The 20875-nt window shown below is 49.7% G+C and overlaps 1 protein-coding gene across 4 annotated transcripts in view; it reads left to right on the top strand.

Moving 5' to 3' along the window:
* The window catches only part of CACNA2D2 (calcium voltage-gated channel auxiliary subunit alpha2delta 2), a 721727-nt gene that overhangs the window by 625728 nt on the left and 75124 nt on the right, over positions 1-20875 (top strand). For all 4 annotated transcript variants that reach the window (XM_019547467.1, XM_019547466.1, XM_019547465.1 and 1 more), the window contains 2 exons: positions 2526-2604; positions 10811-10860. In XM_019547467.1, coding sequence (XP_019403012.1) covers positions 2526-2604; positions 10811-10860 — 129 coding nt within the window. The remainder of the gene's footprint in view (positions 1-2525; positions 2605-10810; positions 10861-20875) is intronic.

Here is a 20875-nt window from a genome sequence, read left to right as displayed (position 1 = left end):
TAAGAGGAGGTTAGATGAACATCTTGCTGGGGTCATTTGACCCCAGTATTCTTTCCTGCCATGGCAGGGGGTCGGACTAGATAATCTGCTCAGGTCCCTTCCAACCCTACAAACTATGAAACTATGAAACTATAGTAGGTGAGAGCTGTAATAATCTGAGCTGGTCCCTACCAGTGATCCTCACTGAGGTAGCCATGACTTTGGCAGCCTTCTGGTCATTGGTGACCAGAATCCACTCTCATGGTGGCCTGTGCCAAGTGAGTTCTCAGTTCTCTGCCTGCTGTCCAGGGGAAGAAGAGCTGCAGCACAAAGGCCACTCAGCAGTTGTGTGGTGCTCTCTGAAGAGAAGCCATGAGGCCAATGTCCTGCCTGCACTGAGGTGCTCTGTGAACTCCAGCCACCATTGCTGGTACTTGGGGATAGAGTATGGCCCTCTGATATTAATTGCAGTGTACTCCATCTGACCTGGGGGTTATCCTGACATGGAATCAACCTGTGGTGTAGACAAGACCTTGACTTTATCCCTCCCAAGATGCCTTGGAAGGGAAGCTTGCACTGACCCTGTCTGCACTGTCCCTGGTGCTGGCATACACAATCTCAATACCCAAGAGTGTTCTGCCAAACTCAGAGCAGCTTCAGCCAAGCTCTGAGGTCAGGGGAGCCCTGGAGCCTGTTGGCAGACACAGCCTTTCTGAGATCTTCAAAGGAAGGGTGCTCAGGGGCAAGCTGAGTAGGGAGTGCTTGGGCAGAATCTTGGAGTTAGAGCACTGTTTCCCAACATTTTCCAGCCTAAGGCACACTTACTTTAATAAAAAATTTTCTGCAGCATGCCTTTTAAAGCATTCGCCATCCTTATACTTATTGTAGCTCATTGTAGCTTATTGCCATGGCAAAATTCCACGGCACACCTGTTGATTTCTGGCAGCACATTTTTGTGCCGTGGCACACAATGTTGGGTTGGGAAACACTGAGTTAGGGGACAGCTGGTTAACCCATAAGTGACCTCCTCTGTGTTGTACTGGCCTGAGGCGGAGAGTCTGCATCAGAGACCTACCCCAAGGGCATGAAGAAAGGCAGATACAGACGTAACTGAGAAGTGCAGTGAGATTTCTCCAGCAAAGCACCCCACTGGATGTGCCAGCAAGAGGATGGGTAGCAGGCATAGGTGGTGTAACCCAGGCAACTTCCTCCAGCTCTCCCTTGCTTTGCCTTTCATGAGCAGGAGCTTCAAAATTGTTCCAGAGAGCCAAGGCTGAGCAGGAGCACTGCCTGGGTGTGATCCTCTGGAGCTGCAGACACCTTGCCATGCTCCAGCTCAGTCATGGGGAAAGGGGAAACAGCCACCTCCAGCTTTATTGCCAGATTCTGCCTCATTTGACATGAGCTATTTAGACATCCACTCTCACTGCCCGCCTGCTCCTGTAGCGAGCCACTGCCCCTTTAATGGGGCGGCTAACATGCCAGCACTGTTTTATTGCCTGTGTTGACCTTGAAGTGCTAAGGAAGAAGATGGGTGAAGTGTCCTTACACAGGCCACTGTTATAGGGAAGGAACCTATTATTATGGGACTGCCAGGCTCAGAAGCAGAGGAATACAAAGACATCCCTGGCCCTAGCAAGAGTAGGCAGGGAATCCAGGTTCAGAGAAGAATGGGAGATCTCCACACGGGGGGGGGGCAGTGACAAGGGAAACTTTTAGTGGGCAAGAGGGAGGGATGGAGAGCCGATCCCAGACAGAGACAGGAGGGCTGTGCCTACATGCCTGTGCCAGTCCACTGGCACCAGCTCCCTGAGGCCTGTGGGTTCATTCATGGTGCTCCCAGGCCTCCCCCAAGTACCTCAATGAACATCAAGCCCATACTGCTTCTGGGCCAGTGCCTTAACCTACAGCTCTAACAGGAGCAAGTCTCATCTGGAAACCTTAGCACTGAATGTGTCCATGCTTATCTCCAGAATAGCTTGGCCTGGCAACTACTGATTTAGCTTTGCACAAAGCTATTTGAGAGAAGGTAGGGTGTGGTGATACTGTGTGACCTGAGAAGAGTCCACCAAGATCTGGCAAGCCTTACCTAGTGTGGGACATCCCTAATGAACCTTGCTCATGGCTGGTCCCATTTCAGCCTGCTCTTAAAAGCCACCTCACGGGGGTCCTCAAAGATTTGTTTCAATTCACTAACCTCACTGCAGATTTTAGAAGGTGTGAGTCAGACATCGTATGCTCCTCATGTTCCTTTTCACCCAGCGTCTGGGAAGCCAATAAGAGCAAAAAAGTCATGGGTAACTGTAACAGATTTTGATGTCAGTAGATCTTTACCATCAGCAGATGCTGATGGTGGCTTGCTCCATTGGTCAGCTGCCTCCCCTGTTAAACTGGGTGCCTCCTGTAGTTCAGATTTGTCTGACATTAGGATCTAGCCATTGTCAATGCCTAAGCTTAGCCAGGCCAGTTAGCCCAGCATAGGGAGGTGGACAGTTAACAGCTCTCTGGGGCTGTCCCCCTCACTAAACTGTCTCTTCCTTTCACAGGTGCGTGTCTTCACCTTCTCCGTGGGGCAGCACAACTACGATGTGACTCCCCTGCAGTGGATGGCTTGTGCCAACAAAGGTAAGGAGGATGGAAAGAGCCAGTTTGCCATGTACAGTGGGCAGAGGAGTATTCAATCTGGCAGAAAGGTGCCTGGACAAGGGCAACACCATAGAGACAGGGCACTGGTCCCTTGGGAGGGTCAAGAAGAGCTGGGGCACCAGCCTGGCTAAATGGAACTAGCGTCTCATTTCTAGACATAGTGAGGCAATTTCCTCAGAGTGTGTTCCAGCTAAGGTTAAAATCCTAGCTGGGAAGACCCTGCTGCTCATCCTGCTGGGGTCCCAGTAATACAAGTAGGCAGTGCTGTGGAGAAGTTCACTAGCCAGATAACTGCCTGGCACTTCCTGTTTCGCTCAGCTCTAAACTGTGAGGAGCAATGCTCTGCTTGGCACTTCCCTTGGTTAACTATAGTGTCAAACTGAAGGGTCACCTCTCATGCCCTAGTATTTCAGGCTTGGGGGAGCACAGAGCCTTGCTATGGTGACATCTGGGTGCTGCGAACAGTGCTCCACAGCTCAACTCGCTCCTGCTGCAGTTCACAAGACAGTCTAAGTAGCACAGAGGAGCTCTGTGAAGTGCTCAGGTCCCTGGCGAAAGCAGCAGACCCAGCTCAAGAGTGCCACCTGGTGTCTACTTGGTGGGGCTCTGGGGAAAGTACAGGTAATTCTCAGACCAAAGGCCTCAGGAGCCTAGCACATTGCCCTTTGGATGCTCTTACTGGTGACTGAAACCCAGGGGATATAAATCCCCCAGGAGAACCAGCACAGCTTATGCTGCCTCCTGATCTGCCCCTAGTCAGAGACTTCTCTCCTTTAACACTGTGGTACACATACAAGAGGTCCCCACCGTCTCTGCTGCAGCACAAACGCCTCAGCATCCACAGAGCCAGATTTAGTGTCCCCGCTGAGCGCCATGTGGGCATCTCAGCACAGAGGCCCGGGAGCATACTGAGATTCCCCCTCAGCCTTCAGGTCTATCTGAAGCACATGATAGAGGTGCTTTTTCAATGGACAGAGTATGCAGGTGCCAGGTGGAGCCTTTTGAATTAGAGGCATCCAAGCATCCAGTTCTGTTTAATTCCACACCCATAGGGCAACATCTGCAGAACCAGGAGAACCTGAGGGGAGGCACAGCTTCATCTCCCTTGGCCCCCCAACACACAAGTCAGAGGGAGCTACATGTGCCATTAGTGGAGAATTAGGGATACAGGAGGCAAATTGTGGAGACGGTCTCCCCCATAAGCAGAGCTGCCCAAGAGCAGGGAAAGGGTTGCTGTTTGAGTGTGGGGGAGGTTGCTGATAAGCAGAAAATCAGCTGGAAGCTGAGGAGCAGTGATCCTCTACCCTTGAATGGACTGGGCCAGGGATAGGTTTAAGCAGCTGTTTCCCCACCCTCTTGTGCAGCTGGCATCTAGTGCTACAGATCTCCAAGGCATGGTGAGTGGTTGGAGCAGGGGGATCTCCCTGAAGTCTCCAGCTAGATGACCTGGGTGGTTACTTACCTTCCTCCTTCTCCCTCCAGTATATTTGGCTCTATACCTGCTTTCAGAGGCTCACAAGGCTAGGCCAGCTCAGCCTTCCTACCTTCAGCCCAGATTTTTCTCACTTTGTTGTGAGTGCTGCACCTGGAGAACACTTACTGACTGTCTTCTGCTGGGACTTTCTGTGAGGAACTCTTCCCTGTGCACCCTGCACAGATCTCAGCTCTTTGCTGCACTTGAAACACCATGTATGCTTCACTTCAGGCTCCCTCCACAGCCTTCCAGCTACAATCCTCTCCCACCCCTGCTCGGACTTCTTCTCTGCAATATGCATGGCTGCCCCCTGCGCCCCTCACCCCCTCCTCCCCCATCCCTGTTAATCTCCCCCATTGTTGTCTGGACCCAGTGCCTCAGTCTTATCTCAGATTGCCTTTGTGCTCCTTTCTTCACAAGTGTTGCCCTTTCCCTCAGCCTGGCTTTATCTGTTGCTAGATACCACCTGCCCATTAGCCCCTGGGCTCACATTAATTTATCTTTCTCTTTTTGTGCCCTTTCCCATCCCAGTGGCTCTTAGAATTCATGCACAGCTTGTTACTTCTAACTGTGCTTGAGGCACAGTTACAAAAGCGTGGTGCACAAATGTTCAGCCTGGCTTAGCCCCTCCCTCCTTGTCCCTTTTCTGGGAAGGCAGTGCTGTTGAGTGGCTGGAGCAGTGGATTTGACATAAGGACTCTTGGGTTCTTTTCTAGTTCTGCTACAGACTCAGTGCTTTAGCCAAGGTGTGTTGAGAAGGTACCAGTGATTTGTGAGGTTCAGAGCTACCCCAGAAATCACAAAGCCCCACGCTCTAAAACCAGGAACTTATGCTGCAGCCCCAGAATCACCTCTCAGTTTTGAAATGCTTGACCTAATTTTGGCCTCAGTTTCCCCATATGTGAAACAGGATTCCACCTTTTGAGACACAGCTAATCAACATGGGCTATCACCTTACTCCATGTATTATATGCTTGATACAGCTGGCAGTTCATGTGACCTTCTAGAAACATGCTATTTAGGAATGGTCCTCTCACTTGAGCCTCTCTATCCACTATGTCTAGCCCCATGGCCTTTATTCCCAAGCTTGCTAGCAGGCCAACAGGCTCTTCTGTTTTGCAAGGCCACAACTTCCTCTTCCTGCTTGTCCACACCCCACCTTTCACTTACAACATACCACAGCCACTTGGGAATGGCTTTGATGTCACATGCAGGGAGGAATCGGAAGCAGGAGCATGAAGATCAAAAAGAAGCAATTTGGGGAAGTAATCGTGTGGTGGTTCATATCGACGAACAGACAAACTTTTGACTTTTTAGAACTTTATTATACATCTTTTTAAACAAAAAGGTGAAAGATATACTGAGTGCCACAAGGGTCTGGGCATGAAAGTAATTATCAGACAATCTTACGTCATAATCAGAAGACTGAAACCACCTCCCCTCCACAAAGACCCTTCACATGGTCACCCTTTTTGGATTAACTAACCACTGCACAGTGCTCCTCAGTGGCCCAGCATAACGTAAATTCATCCATGTCAGTGGTTCTCAACCTTTTCAGGGTTACAGTACCCCACCTCCACTTTTTTGAGTGTGGCAACACTGCCAGCTGAGAACCACTGTTAATTGCTGCCTCAGCTTACCTCAGTGCTTCTCAGCCAGGTTCTGCTACCTCCATGAAATTGCCCTGTTTGCCTGCTGCACAGCCAGTCTGGGAAAGGCTGTGTCACACATGCACAGTCTCCATGCATTAGAGCTCTCTGATCAGCCTAAAGCAGGCAAGAGCTTCCTCAGGCTGTATAACTGTATCTGGTCTGGCACCCCTTACACTTTTCTCAAAAATAGAAGCCTATGGAACAGTTTCACTTATGTCTGTTTCCAGGAGGAGAATAAGGGATGTTGGACCAAGAAGCACTACATACCACAAGGCAGCTTTGCTGCCTGCTTTAGGCTAATTAGAGAGCCTTAACATAGGGGGATCACACAGGGAAGTTTTACCTGGCCACTGTCACCATGGCACCCCTGAGGGGACCTCACAGCACCTGAGGGTGTCACAGCACCTTGGTGATCAATGTTCTGTTGAATGGTGAAGTGCCTAAACTCAAAGAAGAGATGCATCCAGACCAGGAACCAAAAGAGGTGAAGGGCATCATAAGAGCTGGTCCCCAGGAGTTGGTTCCTGCTGCTCTTTAGGGTCATTACATTGGCCTGGCCCAGCAGGAAATTGACCAAGCAGATCACACTCCTGTTGGCTGCCTGATAGGGGACAGAAAATGTATGCAGTTTTGGAAAAATCCTAGCCCAGTGCACTAGAGACAGTCCCAAGAGAGAAGGAGGTACATGTGTATGCAGTGAAACGAAACCAGTGAAAAAAAATGAGAGAGAGAAGTAGGTTAGAAGGGCCTTTCAAAGATGCTCTAGTAGTTCATCCCCCGAAGTGAGGTAGGATCAAGTATGCCTAAACCAGCTCTGACAGGTGTTGGTCTGACCTGCTAACCTCTGAGGAAGGAGACTCCACCTCCCTTGGTAAGACCTTCTGATAGAGGCTGATTGGACCAGTCTTCCCCTTTGTTTCAGAGTTCTGCTGGCAGTCAGATTTGAATGATGCTGACTGGATGTCGATCAGATTCAAGACCTACATCATGTACCCTTGAGCAACCCAGCTGGATTGAGCCTGAGTAATCAAGGCAGATGGGGGACATAACTAGACAGATGAGGAGAAGTCATAGTAATAGCAGCCAGCAGGATAAGATGGGCATATGCTGTTGATAGACAGATGCCTTAGAGATAGTGACAGAACTTGAAGACCCTTGGTTAAAACATGCTAAGTAATGTTAGATGTGGCTGTCTGGTGTCACTCCCAATCGAGAGTGCATTGCCTTCAAATGGAAATGCAGATGATAAAAAATGTCCATTGGAGCACATTTCCCCAAATCAAACACCTGTTAAGTGGCCTGTGTTCTGTCTGAGCCGTAACAGACATGGCTCCATAAAAAATAGGCCTGTCCAGGTCTCTCACTGAGAGGTGCAGGGAGGGGGACGTGGGGAGCCATTAGCCAGGGAAGAACCATGCTGGGGATTTCATTTCAGAAAGAAAATAATTCTCCCTGCACTGGGTAAACTTCCTGAGGTGAAACCAACCCTCTGGGGAGCCTGGTTAGTCTGATCCACAGAGACACTCTATGCTGTCTGCGGTCAGACCCTTCTGACATGTGATCCTAGATATGAGAAAGGCTCACCAGCACTATGGACAGCACCGCAGCCATGGCTGCCTGCCTCATCGTGACACAGTTTGCCTTCCACAGAGGTGGTGGCTCTAGACCTACACCATCAGTGACCCCCTGCTCATCAGGATCCTCCTACCTGTTGAGCCAGGATTTAGCTAGGGCCTTGCTCTCACTTTGTGGTATGGGAAGGGCTTGGGGATGGAGAACCACTTCACTTTAGCATGAAGTATTGGCTTCTTCTAGAGCCAAGGTCCTGGGATAGCTGGGCTGGTGCTTGGATCCACTACGATAGAGTTCCCAAACATGACGCTGTAGTCCTAGGGACCCACTTTTTGGCAGGTGTGCCACAAATTAGTCCTGCATCCTCCCCAAATGCCACCCTTCCCAATTGTCACTCTGATCCCTTCCCTGCTTTGCTTTCTGCTTCCAGCCCTGTGCCTGATCTGTTGCTCTGCTTTTTGCCATGTACTCCCTATACAATTTGCTGCTTTGCTTTTTGTCCTATCTACCAGTGTTGCCCACCCCTCCCTGATATGTCCAATGTCATACAGAGGCTGTTGATGTCACTTGGGACACCCAGGTCACAAGTTGGCTAGCCCTGTCCTGGGGCATATCAGTAATCCTTCCCTCGCCCCTGGCTTCTGCAGACCCCATGGCGTAAAGCAGGGGTTTGCACGCTATGGCCTCCAGGCCAGAGTTGGCCTATGTAGCCATTTTATCTGGCCTACAGATTTGAGGTATTTCTACAGGGTTTCAGTGGCGGGGGCATTTGTCGGCATTTCAGGGGTAGGGGACTTCCATGGCTGATTTCTGTGATGGCAAGGGGCTTCTAGTGAGTAAACCCACCATCACAGAAATCCCCCATGGAAGTCCCCTACCACTGAAAGAGTTTGTAGCAAGGCCATGGCCACAGGTGGGCTGTGAAGCCCCTAGTGGCCATGCAGCCCCTGTCAGAGTCAGGCTCAGCTGCAGCCCTTTCCTTGGATCTCATCCGCCATGTCTTGATCTTAATAAAAATTATAAAAAGGGAGGCTGCTTGTGAGCTCTACATAAACCTGAGCCTGTGTTGATCTTCAGTGGGCTCCCCCAGAGTCCCCTTAAGTACCCCAGACCAGCAGGCCTTCTCAGCCTGCCTGTGCCCCTGCCAGGCACCACCTTAGGAGCTCCTTGTGTGGCTCTTTAACCTCCCCTATGCCACACCCCAAGCCCCACAGGTGTTACTATCTGATGTTTGGCCCTTTCAGGCTTCAGGCCCCCGACCTTCTCTGTCTGCTGGGCCCCTGCCCCCCTCTGTCTGGCCCCTGTGGCCTTAGACTCTGCCCACTCTGGGCTTGACAGCTGCTCAGGCCTTGAACCTGCCCCTGGCAGGATTTAAGGCTGTTGCATGCCCCACAGGCACTAACGGGACCTTTTTAACCACCCCTTATAGTCTCAACCCAAACTATGGGTTGAAACAGCAACATAAACATAAGCTCCTGAGCTATTACAAGACAGTTACAATGGAAACAGCCCTCTGCCCCTTTAAGAGGGAAAACCTTTACTCCTAGTACAGCATGCCTTCTAGCCAGGGTACCTTATGAGCTCCCTGAGCCTCACTGCTCCTGTAGGCAGCAAAGCAGGCAATCAGGCACCCCTAAGTGGCTCTCCTGGACAGGTGCTCCTTCCTCTGCAGGTGCTAAGAAGAAAACTTCCTGAATGGCTCAGGCTCTGGGCTTATATAGCTCTAGCCTGAGCCCTTCTCCCGTCCTGTGTTTCATTAGCTCCCTTCCCCACTTGCCAGCAGCCTCACAGGCTGCCAGCTCCCTTAAAGGAGCAGGCACGCTTAGTGCACAGCTATAGAGGTTAGTGTGGTGGCACTGCAGGAGGGAGCAGTGACTGAAACAGTGGTGTCAGCAGCATGGGCCATGTTGAAAATTGTCCATATTCAGAACTAAGCTCTATCAAAGCAGCCCCCTCTGTTCCTAAATGTTTCTGACCCCTGGCTTAAAGACTCAGCGTCTGCACCTCTCACCCACTCTGGGTGTGACTCATAGGAATGCCTGGTACAGAGCAGAGGCTCCCACTGCTCTCCTTCCCCATTATCCATAAATGAGATTACCCATCTGTTCTGCCATGCCTTAGCTCCCCCTCTGGGGCACCATCCTGCATTGCCTGGGAGAACAGAAGCAAGTTCTCCAGCTGGAGCCATTCCCCAACCATCCCAGAAGGTAGAAGGTGCCCCTGTTAGCTGGCACCCAGCTTCCCACAACAGGCACTGAAGCAGTGTTGTCAGTTCTTGTAGTTTTACCACAGGTTACAAAATAATTAGTGTTGTCTACAAAGCTCTGGCTTCTGGAGTCAAGTGAATGCCTGTGGGCCTGAGTTGTCATTTCAGAGGAACTTTCTTGCCCTTGTTGCAGAAGAAATCTTTGAAAACATGACCCAAGAGCTCCCTAAATGCTTTGAAGCCAGAAGGCAAAGAGAGAGAGAAAGAGCACCGAGCGTAATGTATTGGAGTGTTTGTGCTCTGGGGACGTTTGACTTGTGAGATTTGGGGGTCGGCCACTTGGCAAGTGTCCAGAATAGGCTGCATCTGAGGACCGATGACAGGTGCTTGCTTGTTGCCTGTTATCACCTCCTGCCAGGGCAAAAGGAGGAGGCTCTTTACAAGCTGCAAGTGAGGTCCTCTGGCTTTGGCTGGCAGAACATCAGTGCTTATCGAAGTGATGGCAGCTTAGTGCACTGGGAGAGCAGATCTGTTCAAGCTGCTCCAGATGGACCTGATCATATACCTCATTCTGGACATGCTGCCTCTCTGCTGTGCCAGCTTTGGGAACATAACATGTACTGTTCTGCTGATGCTGCTTCACTCCAGAGTGCTGCTCCCTACTACTCCAGGTCTAGACACCCACACAGAACGCTGCCAGGGCTCCTCCACCCTGACCTGCTGAGCTCTCCACACAGAGCTCTGCTGCTGCCCCTCAGTTCTGACCCATAACATTCCATGCTCGGGCTGGCCCCTGTGTGGTCTGGTGCCACATCTGTTTGCCTGCAGAACCTCCTCCCCTGCTCCCACCCAAAGAGGCTGTAAATTCTGTGTTCCAGTTCACTTGCTGACTTCTGTCTCCCAGTCCCAGTATGGAACTTGAGCATTCAGGATCCTAGATCAGGTGTATCTGCAGCTGCTGCCAATAGGGCTTTGGGATTATATCCTCTAAAACAGGGGTGGGCAAAATGCAGCCTGGGGGCCAGATGCAGCCCACCAGCCCATTCTATCTGGCCCACAGGGCCCCTAAAAAATTTAGAAAATTAATGTTAATCTGCCCTGGGTTGCCTGTCATGTGGCCCTTGATGGCTTGCCAAAACTCAGTAAGCAGCCCTCTGCCCAAAATAATTGCCCACCCCTGCTCTAAAACATGAGATGGGCTGTAGCCTGTGGAAGTAGCAGAGGACATGTCATGCAGCACCATCCATGTTCCTACAGCTCAATGTTCTGTTTCTTTTGAAGGTTACTACTTTGAAATTCCCTCCATCGGGGCCATCCGAATCAACACCCAGGTAAGAAGGCATGCTAGACTCTCCGGCACAGGCACACACAGAGTCTGGGAAGCCTGAAGACACCACACTGGTCACCTAGTCTGACCTCCTGCCCTAGTGCAGGCCAGAGAGTTTCAGCCTCATGGCTTTGCACTAACCCTAGTGATGTGTGTCTGAGCTAGAGGGTAGCTTTGAGAGACTTCCTCTCCTGATACAAAGACTCCCTTGAGACAGAGAATTACTTCTTCCCTCCAGCTTGGAAGCTGTTCCCAGAGGGACTTATCCTCTCTTGTAAAGATTTTCACCTAATTCTATTTTGGTATTAGCTGGTTTTAGCTTCCAGCCTTAGGAGCTAGTAACAGCTTTATTTTCATAAGGGTCTCTCCCTCCAATGTGAGGGGCTATGATTTAAGTACTCAGTGGACACATCTACATGTGCACTTTACCGCACATTAAACTAATTTAATGCACGGTAAAGCATCACGGTCTACATGTGCACTGCAATAAGTGCACAATAGATTAATTTACTCTAGTGTAGGATAGTCCCATTAGGCATAGGTACTATTCTGTGCCACAGTAAATTACTGCAGCACGTGTAGAGAGTAACGTAAGGATTAGTATACTTCGGCTCAGATTGAGCTAGAGTGTATTCAGTTATGTTAGTTGCATGTGTAGACACGCCCATTGACATCTGAGCTAAACCTGCCCAAGACTTTCTCCCCCTACATCTCCTTCCAGGCTTTAGTATTGGCTGTCTAGATGCTGGAAAGAACACTGGTGCATATTGGCTACATGTTTTAGTCTCTACACTGTCTAACACTGCTCAAAGCACTGTGCTTAAATTCTGCTGGCATCTTCTCTTTCCTATAACCCCAGCGTGGCTGGCACCATTAGAGTGTTGCTCTGGTGGTGGGCTGGAGGGGAGAAGAGCTAGTGTAGCCACAGCTTTCATGGCTGGTTCTACCTTTCACCTCCTTGCTCCCACTAAGGTTCAAGCATGTCCATGGCAACATTGCTTCAAATGGGTGTGGAGCAGCTGCACAAGTTTCAGAGCGGGCAGAGGTTCACAGGCTTCGCTCTTCACAGCTCAGCCAGGGCAGTGGCTCAAGGGGAGGTTGCTCACCAGGGGGCCCATCTCAAGGCCACATCTGGGTCAGAGCTGAGCAGACCTTCCTGACAGTCTTTTTCCTGTTCTCTCTCCCACCCCCTACAGCACAGTGCAGCTGGGCATGAGGTGCATAGCACTGGACCCTCACATCCCCTGGAGCACTAGAAAAGGGCTGGGCAAGTATCCCCGGGAGCGTACTACAGCATTGTCTGCCTGTTTAGGGCAATAGCAATCACACTAAAAGGGGCTGTTGCCAACGTGCTGGTTCCTGAGTTACCTTGCCCTATGCGTCTCCTGGACCCATCCCTGCTCCTGAGCCCCATATATAGCAGAGATTGGCAAGGGCAGAATCTTACTTAGATCAAGATGGCCCCAAATTGGTTTGCAAGATGGTCTCTTAGCTCTAGGGAGAGCCTTTATCCAAGAAAGGCTGGCTTATGTGGGACATTTGTGTAGTCTAGGGCAGGGTCGTCCAACCTTTTTGAACCTTTTATTACCCAGTGGGCCGGCAAGCCATATTCAAAGACCTCACAGGAAGCGGTATCACATCACCCCCCGAAACGAAAGTACAATGTTTACTATAGTAGTTCTAGTACTCTAGTAGTTCAGTGTTTACTCTAGTAGTTCTAGTACTCTTGCAGCACCTTGGGGCTCAGAAAACAGGTTGGAGGGCTGCATGGCAGCCCACGGTCTGTATGTTGGACAACCTGGTCTAGGGCATGTCTTGTCTTAGGCCATCCAATCCAAATGCCATTTTTCAGAGATGGGAAATCTTGTTATAGCCTATGGAAGCAGTCTCCGTAACCCATATCAAACCAATGTGATGGTGCCTAGGGGTGCTGCTTCATCCTTGTGGCCTGTCAGGAGTTCATCACATAGAGTGAAATCCAGGTACAACAGAGGTCAGTGACAGAAACTCCTGGGACAGCTGCTGAGCCTGGGTTTCACCACTCAAGTGTTGTGTCCCTGTAGCAGGAGGTTTGGGGCTCCTGCTACTTTAAGAGAAGGCAAACTGCATATGGGGCAGTCTGCAGGTGCTGCAAGAGGCAATCAGAGGTCATGTGACCTGATGGGGGTGGTGGGGTGGTGAGCTTATGGGATATAAACCCAGAGCCGGAGCTGGGGCAATAGTGTGATCCTGGCAGCTAAGATGTGAAGAACTCCTGAACAGCAGGGATGCAGCCAGTCTTGTGGCAAACACTTAAGCTGGGGTAAGCAGGATGGTTATGAGAGCTAGGATGGTCAGAAACCCATAGCTTGCAAGGGGTGAGGGGCAGAGTCACTGACTTCTAGCTCAGGAGGGGTGAGTAGGACCAGGGAGTCTGGAGGTTTCAACTGGCCTAGAAACATTTCCAGGGCCAAGGAGGGACCACAGTGAGAGACTGTAGGGAACCCAGAGATCTCAACTGGCCTAGGAACAGTGCCAGGGCACAGGAGGAGCTAGAGGTCCAAGAGAGGTCACTGCCAGAGATTGACAGGGTCATGAACCTGTAGCCCAGAGAAGGGCAGAGTTGAGGCCAGGAGCCCAGTACCTCAGGAGAGGTAGAATTAGGGTCAGGGACCCAGGGTAGTCCTGGCAAACCCACACTCGGGAGTAGCCAAGATGAGCAAAGTGCCTGGGTATGGGCAGAGAGAGAGAGGTCAATAGTGAATGGTGATACCTGCAAGGCATGGGCATGGTGTAAGTGGTCATGTAATTAGCCCTTCCAGTGGACACACCTGAGCTCAGGCATATGAGATAACGCTTGGGAAGCCCTGGAGCGGCCTCTCTTTAGCTAAAAGACTAAATACTTCAAAGCATGGCAGCCAGGCAAGGGGAAGGGGTGACTGTTCAAAGAGAGCAGGTTGACAGGGGAGCTCCATGGGCCTAACAGTGCCCCCCACACCCCAGCTGAACCATGTTACAGTCCCATAGAACAATGATTGGGCTGTGGCCTGGGGCAGTTTGAGCACACTGGGCTCCCACGCACAGGCCCCATCAGGGAGTCACCTGCTTATAACCTGGTTTCATTAGTGGAAAATGAGGAACTCTTAAGACATGAACTAACACTACAGCACTGGTACCACCACCCAGGTGCTGGCCACACAGCTCTGCTGATGCCCCTCAGCTCTGTCCTGTAGCCACCCTGTTGGTCTGGTCCTGCCCTTCCAGCTCGGACAAAATTCCTTGATTTCCAAGCCACAGCCCTCTTATCCCAGCCCTGGGCTTCCCTCACAAGCTCTGCCAGTGCTTCTCAATCCCAGCCTGTTACCTTCCTCTCTACCCTACTCTTCCAGTCCTGACTCATCCTGGAGGCAAAGTCCTTAAGTGCCCTGAATGTTAAAGTAGATAAGCATCATGGGTACAGAGTGAAGAGAGAGAGAGAGACCTCACAGCAAATGTTCATGGGAATCTAGAGCTGGTCCATCTCACCCTTTGGGAAACAGGAGAAAGTGAACTTTACCAAATATAGCTGTTTCTTCAGAAAGAGAGAAATGCATAAAGCCAAGCTTGCAAGGAGGTGCCACTCCTCAGAGAGGTGATGAAGACATTACAGGGCCAGACCTTGTCTGGACTAGGATCCACAGAATCTCTACCAGTATGACTTTTAATCCTACACTAGGCAAAGAGCTGCAGGTCATGTCTCAGAGCCCTGCCTCTGCACACCTACTGTTGCTGACTATGTGAAGGCTGCAGCAATGAAAGTAGGGGCACCTGGGCAATGGACCTGGCTGGCTGCACACAGCTGCAAAGACCTGGGTGGCAACTTACTGAGTACATTTCCTCTGGGATGTAATGCTCAAGGTTAATAGTTCCTGACCAGGTATTTATTCCTGGTTAAATTAGTCAGGTAGTTTCACAGGAGCTTCGCCTCTGGGCAGCTGTTTTGTTCCTCAGTAGTTTTGAAGATGATACAGTGGAAAGCAAGAGTGCCACCTCATGGGGTTCTCTCAGGTTTTTACCAGAAGCCGTGTTACCAAACTGTCCATGACAGAGCCTCAAGAATCCTTCTTGGATTCTTCTTGCTGTGGTGCCTTTGCTCATTAGCCTTAAACACTAATAAGATCATCAGCTACTCTAATAGGATCACCCTTTTGGCAAGCATGCTGCAAATTATTCCTACACCTTCTTTGAGTGCCACTCTGATCCCTTTCCCCCTGCTTGATTTTCAGGCTATGGTTTTGAACCTGGGGCCTTGGCCTACCCAGCACAGCAGCTCACCCATCTGTCACCTCACCTGCAGAGTAATAGGGCTGATGTAGGTATCCAGAACCCTCCATCTGGGCCTAGGTGCATGCCCATGCCCTGCTACCACAGTAACCAGACAAAGTCAGCTGACTTCTTACCCCTTCCCATATAAGCCCCTGACCCAGAAGGTGTAGTGTCTGGGCAACAGGGTATAACCTTGTATCTAGGCTGCTGCACCCTTGGATTGTGCAGCTACTGACACTGATGGATTCTTTGGATACCTGACCCAGCTAACCTTCTGACCTTGTGTTCTGCCTGACCCTCTGGATACCCAACCCAGCTCTGGCCTGACCTGGATACCTGACCTGGCTAGCCCCTGACTTCATATTCTGCCTGATCCTCTGGACCTCTGACTTAGTTTCCCAGACAGGTATCCTGGCTTTTCCTGACCCTGAGAAGACCCCCAGACCTGGACACCTATGGCATGGCATAAGTTGCTTGGATCAGCACATGTGGCAAAGAGGGCTCGGATGGAGGTGGAGTCCAGTGCTCCCAGACCCACTTGGGCCAGACCAGCTGCCATACGTGGCCTTCACCTGGCAGGTGCTAGAAGATCAGTTCTGGCAGGTGTTGGCAGAGAATCAGTCCATCTAGTCCCAGGTCTGCCACCTCTACAGTTAGGTTTCCATGCATTAGCCTCCCTGCCTGGAACCTCGCATACCCATCTCTTTAGCAGAAAGATGACTGTGATCGGCAGGTTCCCCATGCAATGCCACATCCTATTCATAGCTCAACCCAAGCTCTACTCCTGAGACTCATTAAGGGTGATAGTCTAGTCACTAGTCTTCTAACAGGAAACACTCTGAAGTGAGCCACACCTTTGGTGATGCATAATAGTCTGGTCCTCCAAGCGTGGGGAGCATTCCCAAGAAATTTACGGTCATGTTTGGAGACCCTCACCCAGCCAGGATGGTGGAGGTTGTGCTGTATTACCTGCATCAGGGAGAAGATTCTGTTACAGCTTACACATCCCTCTTCCACTGCGGCAGACATCCAGTGGAATGAGTTAGCCTAACTCCACTATTTCCACTGAGGTCTGTGGGAGAAGTTTCATGGATGAACTGGCTTGAGTAGAAACACCTCCAGAATTTGATGCGTTTGTGGACCTGACCATCCAGATTGACCTCTGCTGCTGGGAATGCAGAGAGGGAAAGAAAGACATCTTGTCCCCTCCAGGGTCTTGCCCTCTTACAGTTGCTCTCAATCCCATGCCAGTGGACAGAGCAGAGGGCTCCAGTGCCCCATACCAGAAGTACAGGAACAGTGCCAGCAGCAAGAGCAGTGCTATGATGCTGGAGTACCAGGACATGAGTGCACCACATACTCCCACAGAGGGGGTCAAAGTAAACAAGGGATACTGGGTCTGATGAAAGGAACTAGCTTTGAGTCATACAAAGTCCCCAAGGCACCAATCACCCATGAAGTCTGTGGCAAACACAGCCAATGGAATCTCCAACTACTGTTACACAGCCAGCTCTTGAGTCCCATGGCAGAACCGCTCATTCCTCATGCTGACCACCTGACTGGACTCTGGGGCCATGGGTAATTTCATTGATGAGACCGTGGCACAAGATCTATAAATCCCACTATGATGACAATGCAAATCCAAAACAACAGAGACCATAGATGGCTTCTCCCTGGCTTCAGGGCCTGTGGAGTGGGAGACCGCTACCCTTGAGGTAAATTTCCTTGAACAAAGAAAAAATTTGGGGGAGCCATTTGCTCCCTATACTACCCCTTGATTTTGGGGTTTCCCTGGGTCATGCAGCATGACCCACTAATCAGGTAGAAAGCCTGGGAGGTCCACTTGAACTTGAACTTCTGCCAACAACACTATTGAAAGGCCCAGGGGATCCAAGCAGGAGGACTCTCTGTTGCAGCCTCCATGGAGGTACCATCTCCAAAACCCAAAACATGTTCACCTATGTAATACTAGGAGTTTGCAGATGTCTTTGAAAAGAAAAATATGCATGTTCTTCCTCTGCATCAGGATTATGATTGCCCCATTGATCTACAGCTAGCAGTGAAAATTCCTGTGGGATGCATTTATACTATGTCAGAGCCCAAACTCTCCACACTCCACAAGTAGCTAGAAGAGAACCTGGTCTGGGGATTTATACACAGGTCCACCTCACAGGTGAGAACCCCTGTTCTGTTTGTTAAAAGGATGGGATTCTCTGTTTGTGTGCTGATTACTGGGCACTGAACCAGATCGTTATCTATATTAGTACCCTCTACCCCTCATTCCAGAGATGCTTGATCAGCTCATATCTTCACCAGACTTGATCTTTGTGGAGCTGCAACCTGGTGTGAATCCATGCTGGGAATGAATGGAAGACGACTTTTAGGACACAGTATAGGCATTTCAAATAGTCATGCCCTTCAGCCTCACCAGTGCCCTGGCTACTTTCCAACATTTTATCAATGACATGCTATGAGACCTACTGGACCAATTTGTAATTGCCTACCTGGATGACATACTGATTTTATTTTCTTGGAAGAATCTAGCCAACATGAAAGAGACATCTGAACAGTACTAAAGGACTTTGCCAACTCAGCTTGTTTGTGAAAGTAGAGAAATGCACATTTGACCAAATGACTGTTCAGTTCCTTGGGTTTGTTCTATCTGCTGAAGGCCACCTGGAATGAAAAGAGCTCCAAAGATTTCTAGGTTTTGCAAAATTTTACTGAAGATTCCTTGCAAACTTTGTGTACATTGTAAGTTCCCCGCTGCCTTACTGTGGAAGAACATACAGTTCTACTGGTCCAAGGAGCCCCAGCAGGCTTTCAGACACTTGAAACAGGCTTTCACCTCTGCCTCTGTGCTCACCCATCCACACCCTGCCTGCCACTTGTGGTACAGATAAGATACCTTTAGCACCTCCATAGATTAAGTGTTCTCCCAATGGCAGGGCTTAGAACAGACCCCTATACTCCTGTGCCTTCTTTTCTAGAAAATTTACCCCAGCAGCACAGAATTATGAGGTCCTGGACTGAGAACTCCTGGTCATCCATGTTGCCTTTGGGAAATGGTGGCACTACTTTGAAGGAGTGAGACAAGATACAGGTCCTCACAGACCACAAGAATTTTTAATTCTTCTGCAAGGTGAAAGTTCTCAATCAGGTGCAACTGCACTAGATGGTTTTTTTCTCCTGTTTTGACTTCCAAATAATGTACCAACCTTTATTCAGAAATAAAAAGCAGACATGCTGCCCCAAAAGACTGATTATGACGGAGGCCTTGGGAAAGCGCCAGCTGAATTGAGCCCTTCTCTAAAGCCACACAATGTTATCAGCACCCCATGGTATGTAGACTTGCTGCCATCTGAGAAGAAATCACCCCCACCTCCCCAAGGCATAGGCCGCTCTCTCTTGACAGTTCTACAAGGTATGGGAGGGGGTCTTATTCGCCTGGGATAGGTTCTAAGTGCCTCCAGGTCTGGTCTGGCTACACTGGTAGTACTTTGTGTAAGCCATGATTCACTGTTAGCAAGCCACCCAGGAACAGACAAGACTTTTCAACTGGTTGCCCAATACTTCTGGTGACTATGGCTACATGAGACAGTCTGAGATTTCATCCACTCCTGCAATCTTTGCAACGGCACTAAATGACCCACACAGAAATCCTGTGGGCCCCTGCAGCCTGTCCCTGTTCCCCCTGATCCTGATCTGTCATTTCTCTAGATTTTATTGTAGAGATACCCAAATCCAATGGATATTCTACAATCCTGGTGGTGACAGATCAGTTAACCAAAATGACACGCTCTGTTCTAGTCACACATCTGCCATCAGCTAAAGACACAGACCAGTTATGGTTAGACAGTGCCGTTTGCTTTCGTGGTTTCCTGGATCACATAACCTCCGACCACAAGCCCCAGTTCATTTCCTGATTCTGGCATGAGGCCCTGCATTTGCTGGGTGTCCAGGCCCAGTTCTTGTTTGTGTACCAAACAAATGGTCAAATGGAGAGAACAAACCAGGTCCTAGCAAGGACGTCAGGTGCTACCTCAGTGAACAACAAGACAGCTGTGCTCCCCTGACAACACTCACCAAGTTTGTCTATAACAACACTATGCACACCTCAACTGTGCAAACGTCATTCTTTGCCAATTATGGGTTCCACCCCTGGCTACACCTCACCTTGTCCATTGCCTCCGATAACACTGCAGCTGCAGACTGGGTACAACCTATGCTAAAAGCTGGAAAAGGGAAAGGAAGCCTATAAACAACATGCAGATCAACAATAACAGCAGGGACCTACTCTATAGGACAAAGTATGGCTGTTAACAGAACACCTTCGCACCTTGCAGAAACTAAATCACAGGTATATCGGCCCCTTCTGTATCACCTGACAAATCAATCCAATTACCTTTGAACTGCAGTTCCCCTGAACACTGAAAATCCATCCAGTCTTTCACATGTCCCTGTTTAAGTCTTACACACAGAACGTATTTCCTCACAGATCACAGTGTCTTTCACTAGTAATGAAGAGTATTTAGTCAAAGAGATCCTGGACTCAAGGTGGAGATGAGGGTAACTACAGTACCTAGTAGACTGGGAGGGGTATAAACCAGAGGAATGCACATGGGAGCCCATAGAGAACATCCACACATGGTACAGAAATTCTGCCAGGGAAAGGAGAGAGCAGCACTCCCTAGAAGGGCTGCTGTGCAAGAGGGGGCAGAGAAAATAAGGTAGTGTCAGGCTGTGGTCTTGAACCTTAGACTACCTAATGAGGTAGCTCACCCTGGTCTGCCACTGCCACTGCCACAGTTCTGTTATGGCTAACCTGGCTAGTTTCCTGACCTTGCTTTCTCCCTGACCCTCTGGACCTCTAACTCGGTTTTCTGGACAGATCTCTTGGCTTTGGACCTCCTGGTTTCTTCCAACCCTGAGGTGCCTACAGCCCAGCATGATATTGATCTGCTGCTCCACTTTCTGCTTCCTCCCCTATCTGCCACTGTGCTGCCTGTCTCCTCCACAGCGTGCTGCCCATCCTGCTTGTGGTGCATGTGCTGTTGATTGACCACTCCTGATCCACAGGATTGCAAGGGCCATGGAACTTACCTTACAAGATGTTTTCTTCATGAACTTGTCTACTTCAGTTCCAAACCCCTCCTTTCATTCACACCAGGGATCTTTGCTGGAAATGGACCAGTTTAGGTCTAGCTCTTCGGCTTGAGGTCATAAAAATGTCAGAGGTGCGTTGACACAAAGGGCACGTCTATATGTCACCCTTCAATGACATAGCAACATGCTATGTTGCTGTATGCTATGGCAACATAGCAATCATGTGGGTCGACACATAATCAGCAGCTATATCACCATAGTGGCATACTCCCCTATTTTAGTGCGCTGCTATGGCAATGTAGTAGCAAAAACTAAGCATGCACTATACGCGTGGTGCAGTACAGGCAGTTATTTGGTATTCTACTACTAAGTAAGTACCAAAAGGAAGTACTAAAATATGGCACTGTAACAACGTCATCATATGGCAATGTGTAGACACAGCCAAAGAGGCTATTCTTTTCTTTGTTAATTGACTGCTTGGGAGCACTCTGAATGGTCATGCAGTCTGTCTCCATTCTTTCCACATTTCAAAGCTTCTTCTTATTTGAAAACAATGGGGAATTTACAGGGTTCTTGTTAGAGAGGTGAATCCTGCAAGTTCTACAACTTGATGTCTACAGAAGGCAAAA

This window comes from Crocodylus porosus, unplaced genomic scaffold (assembly GCF_001723895.1).
Source record: "Crocodylus porosus isolate Cpor-Errol unplaced genomic scaffold, CroPor_comp1, whole genome shotgun sequence".
NCBI lineage: Eukaryota > Metazoa > Chordata > Crocodylia > Crocodylidae > Crocodylus > Crocodylus porosus.
Note: the sequence above shows the minus strand (reverse complement) of the source record. Positions and strands in the feature narration are given on the sequence as shown.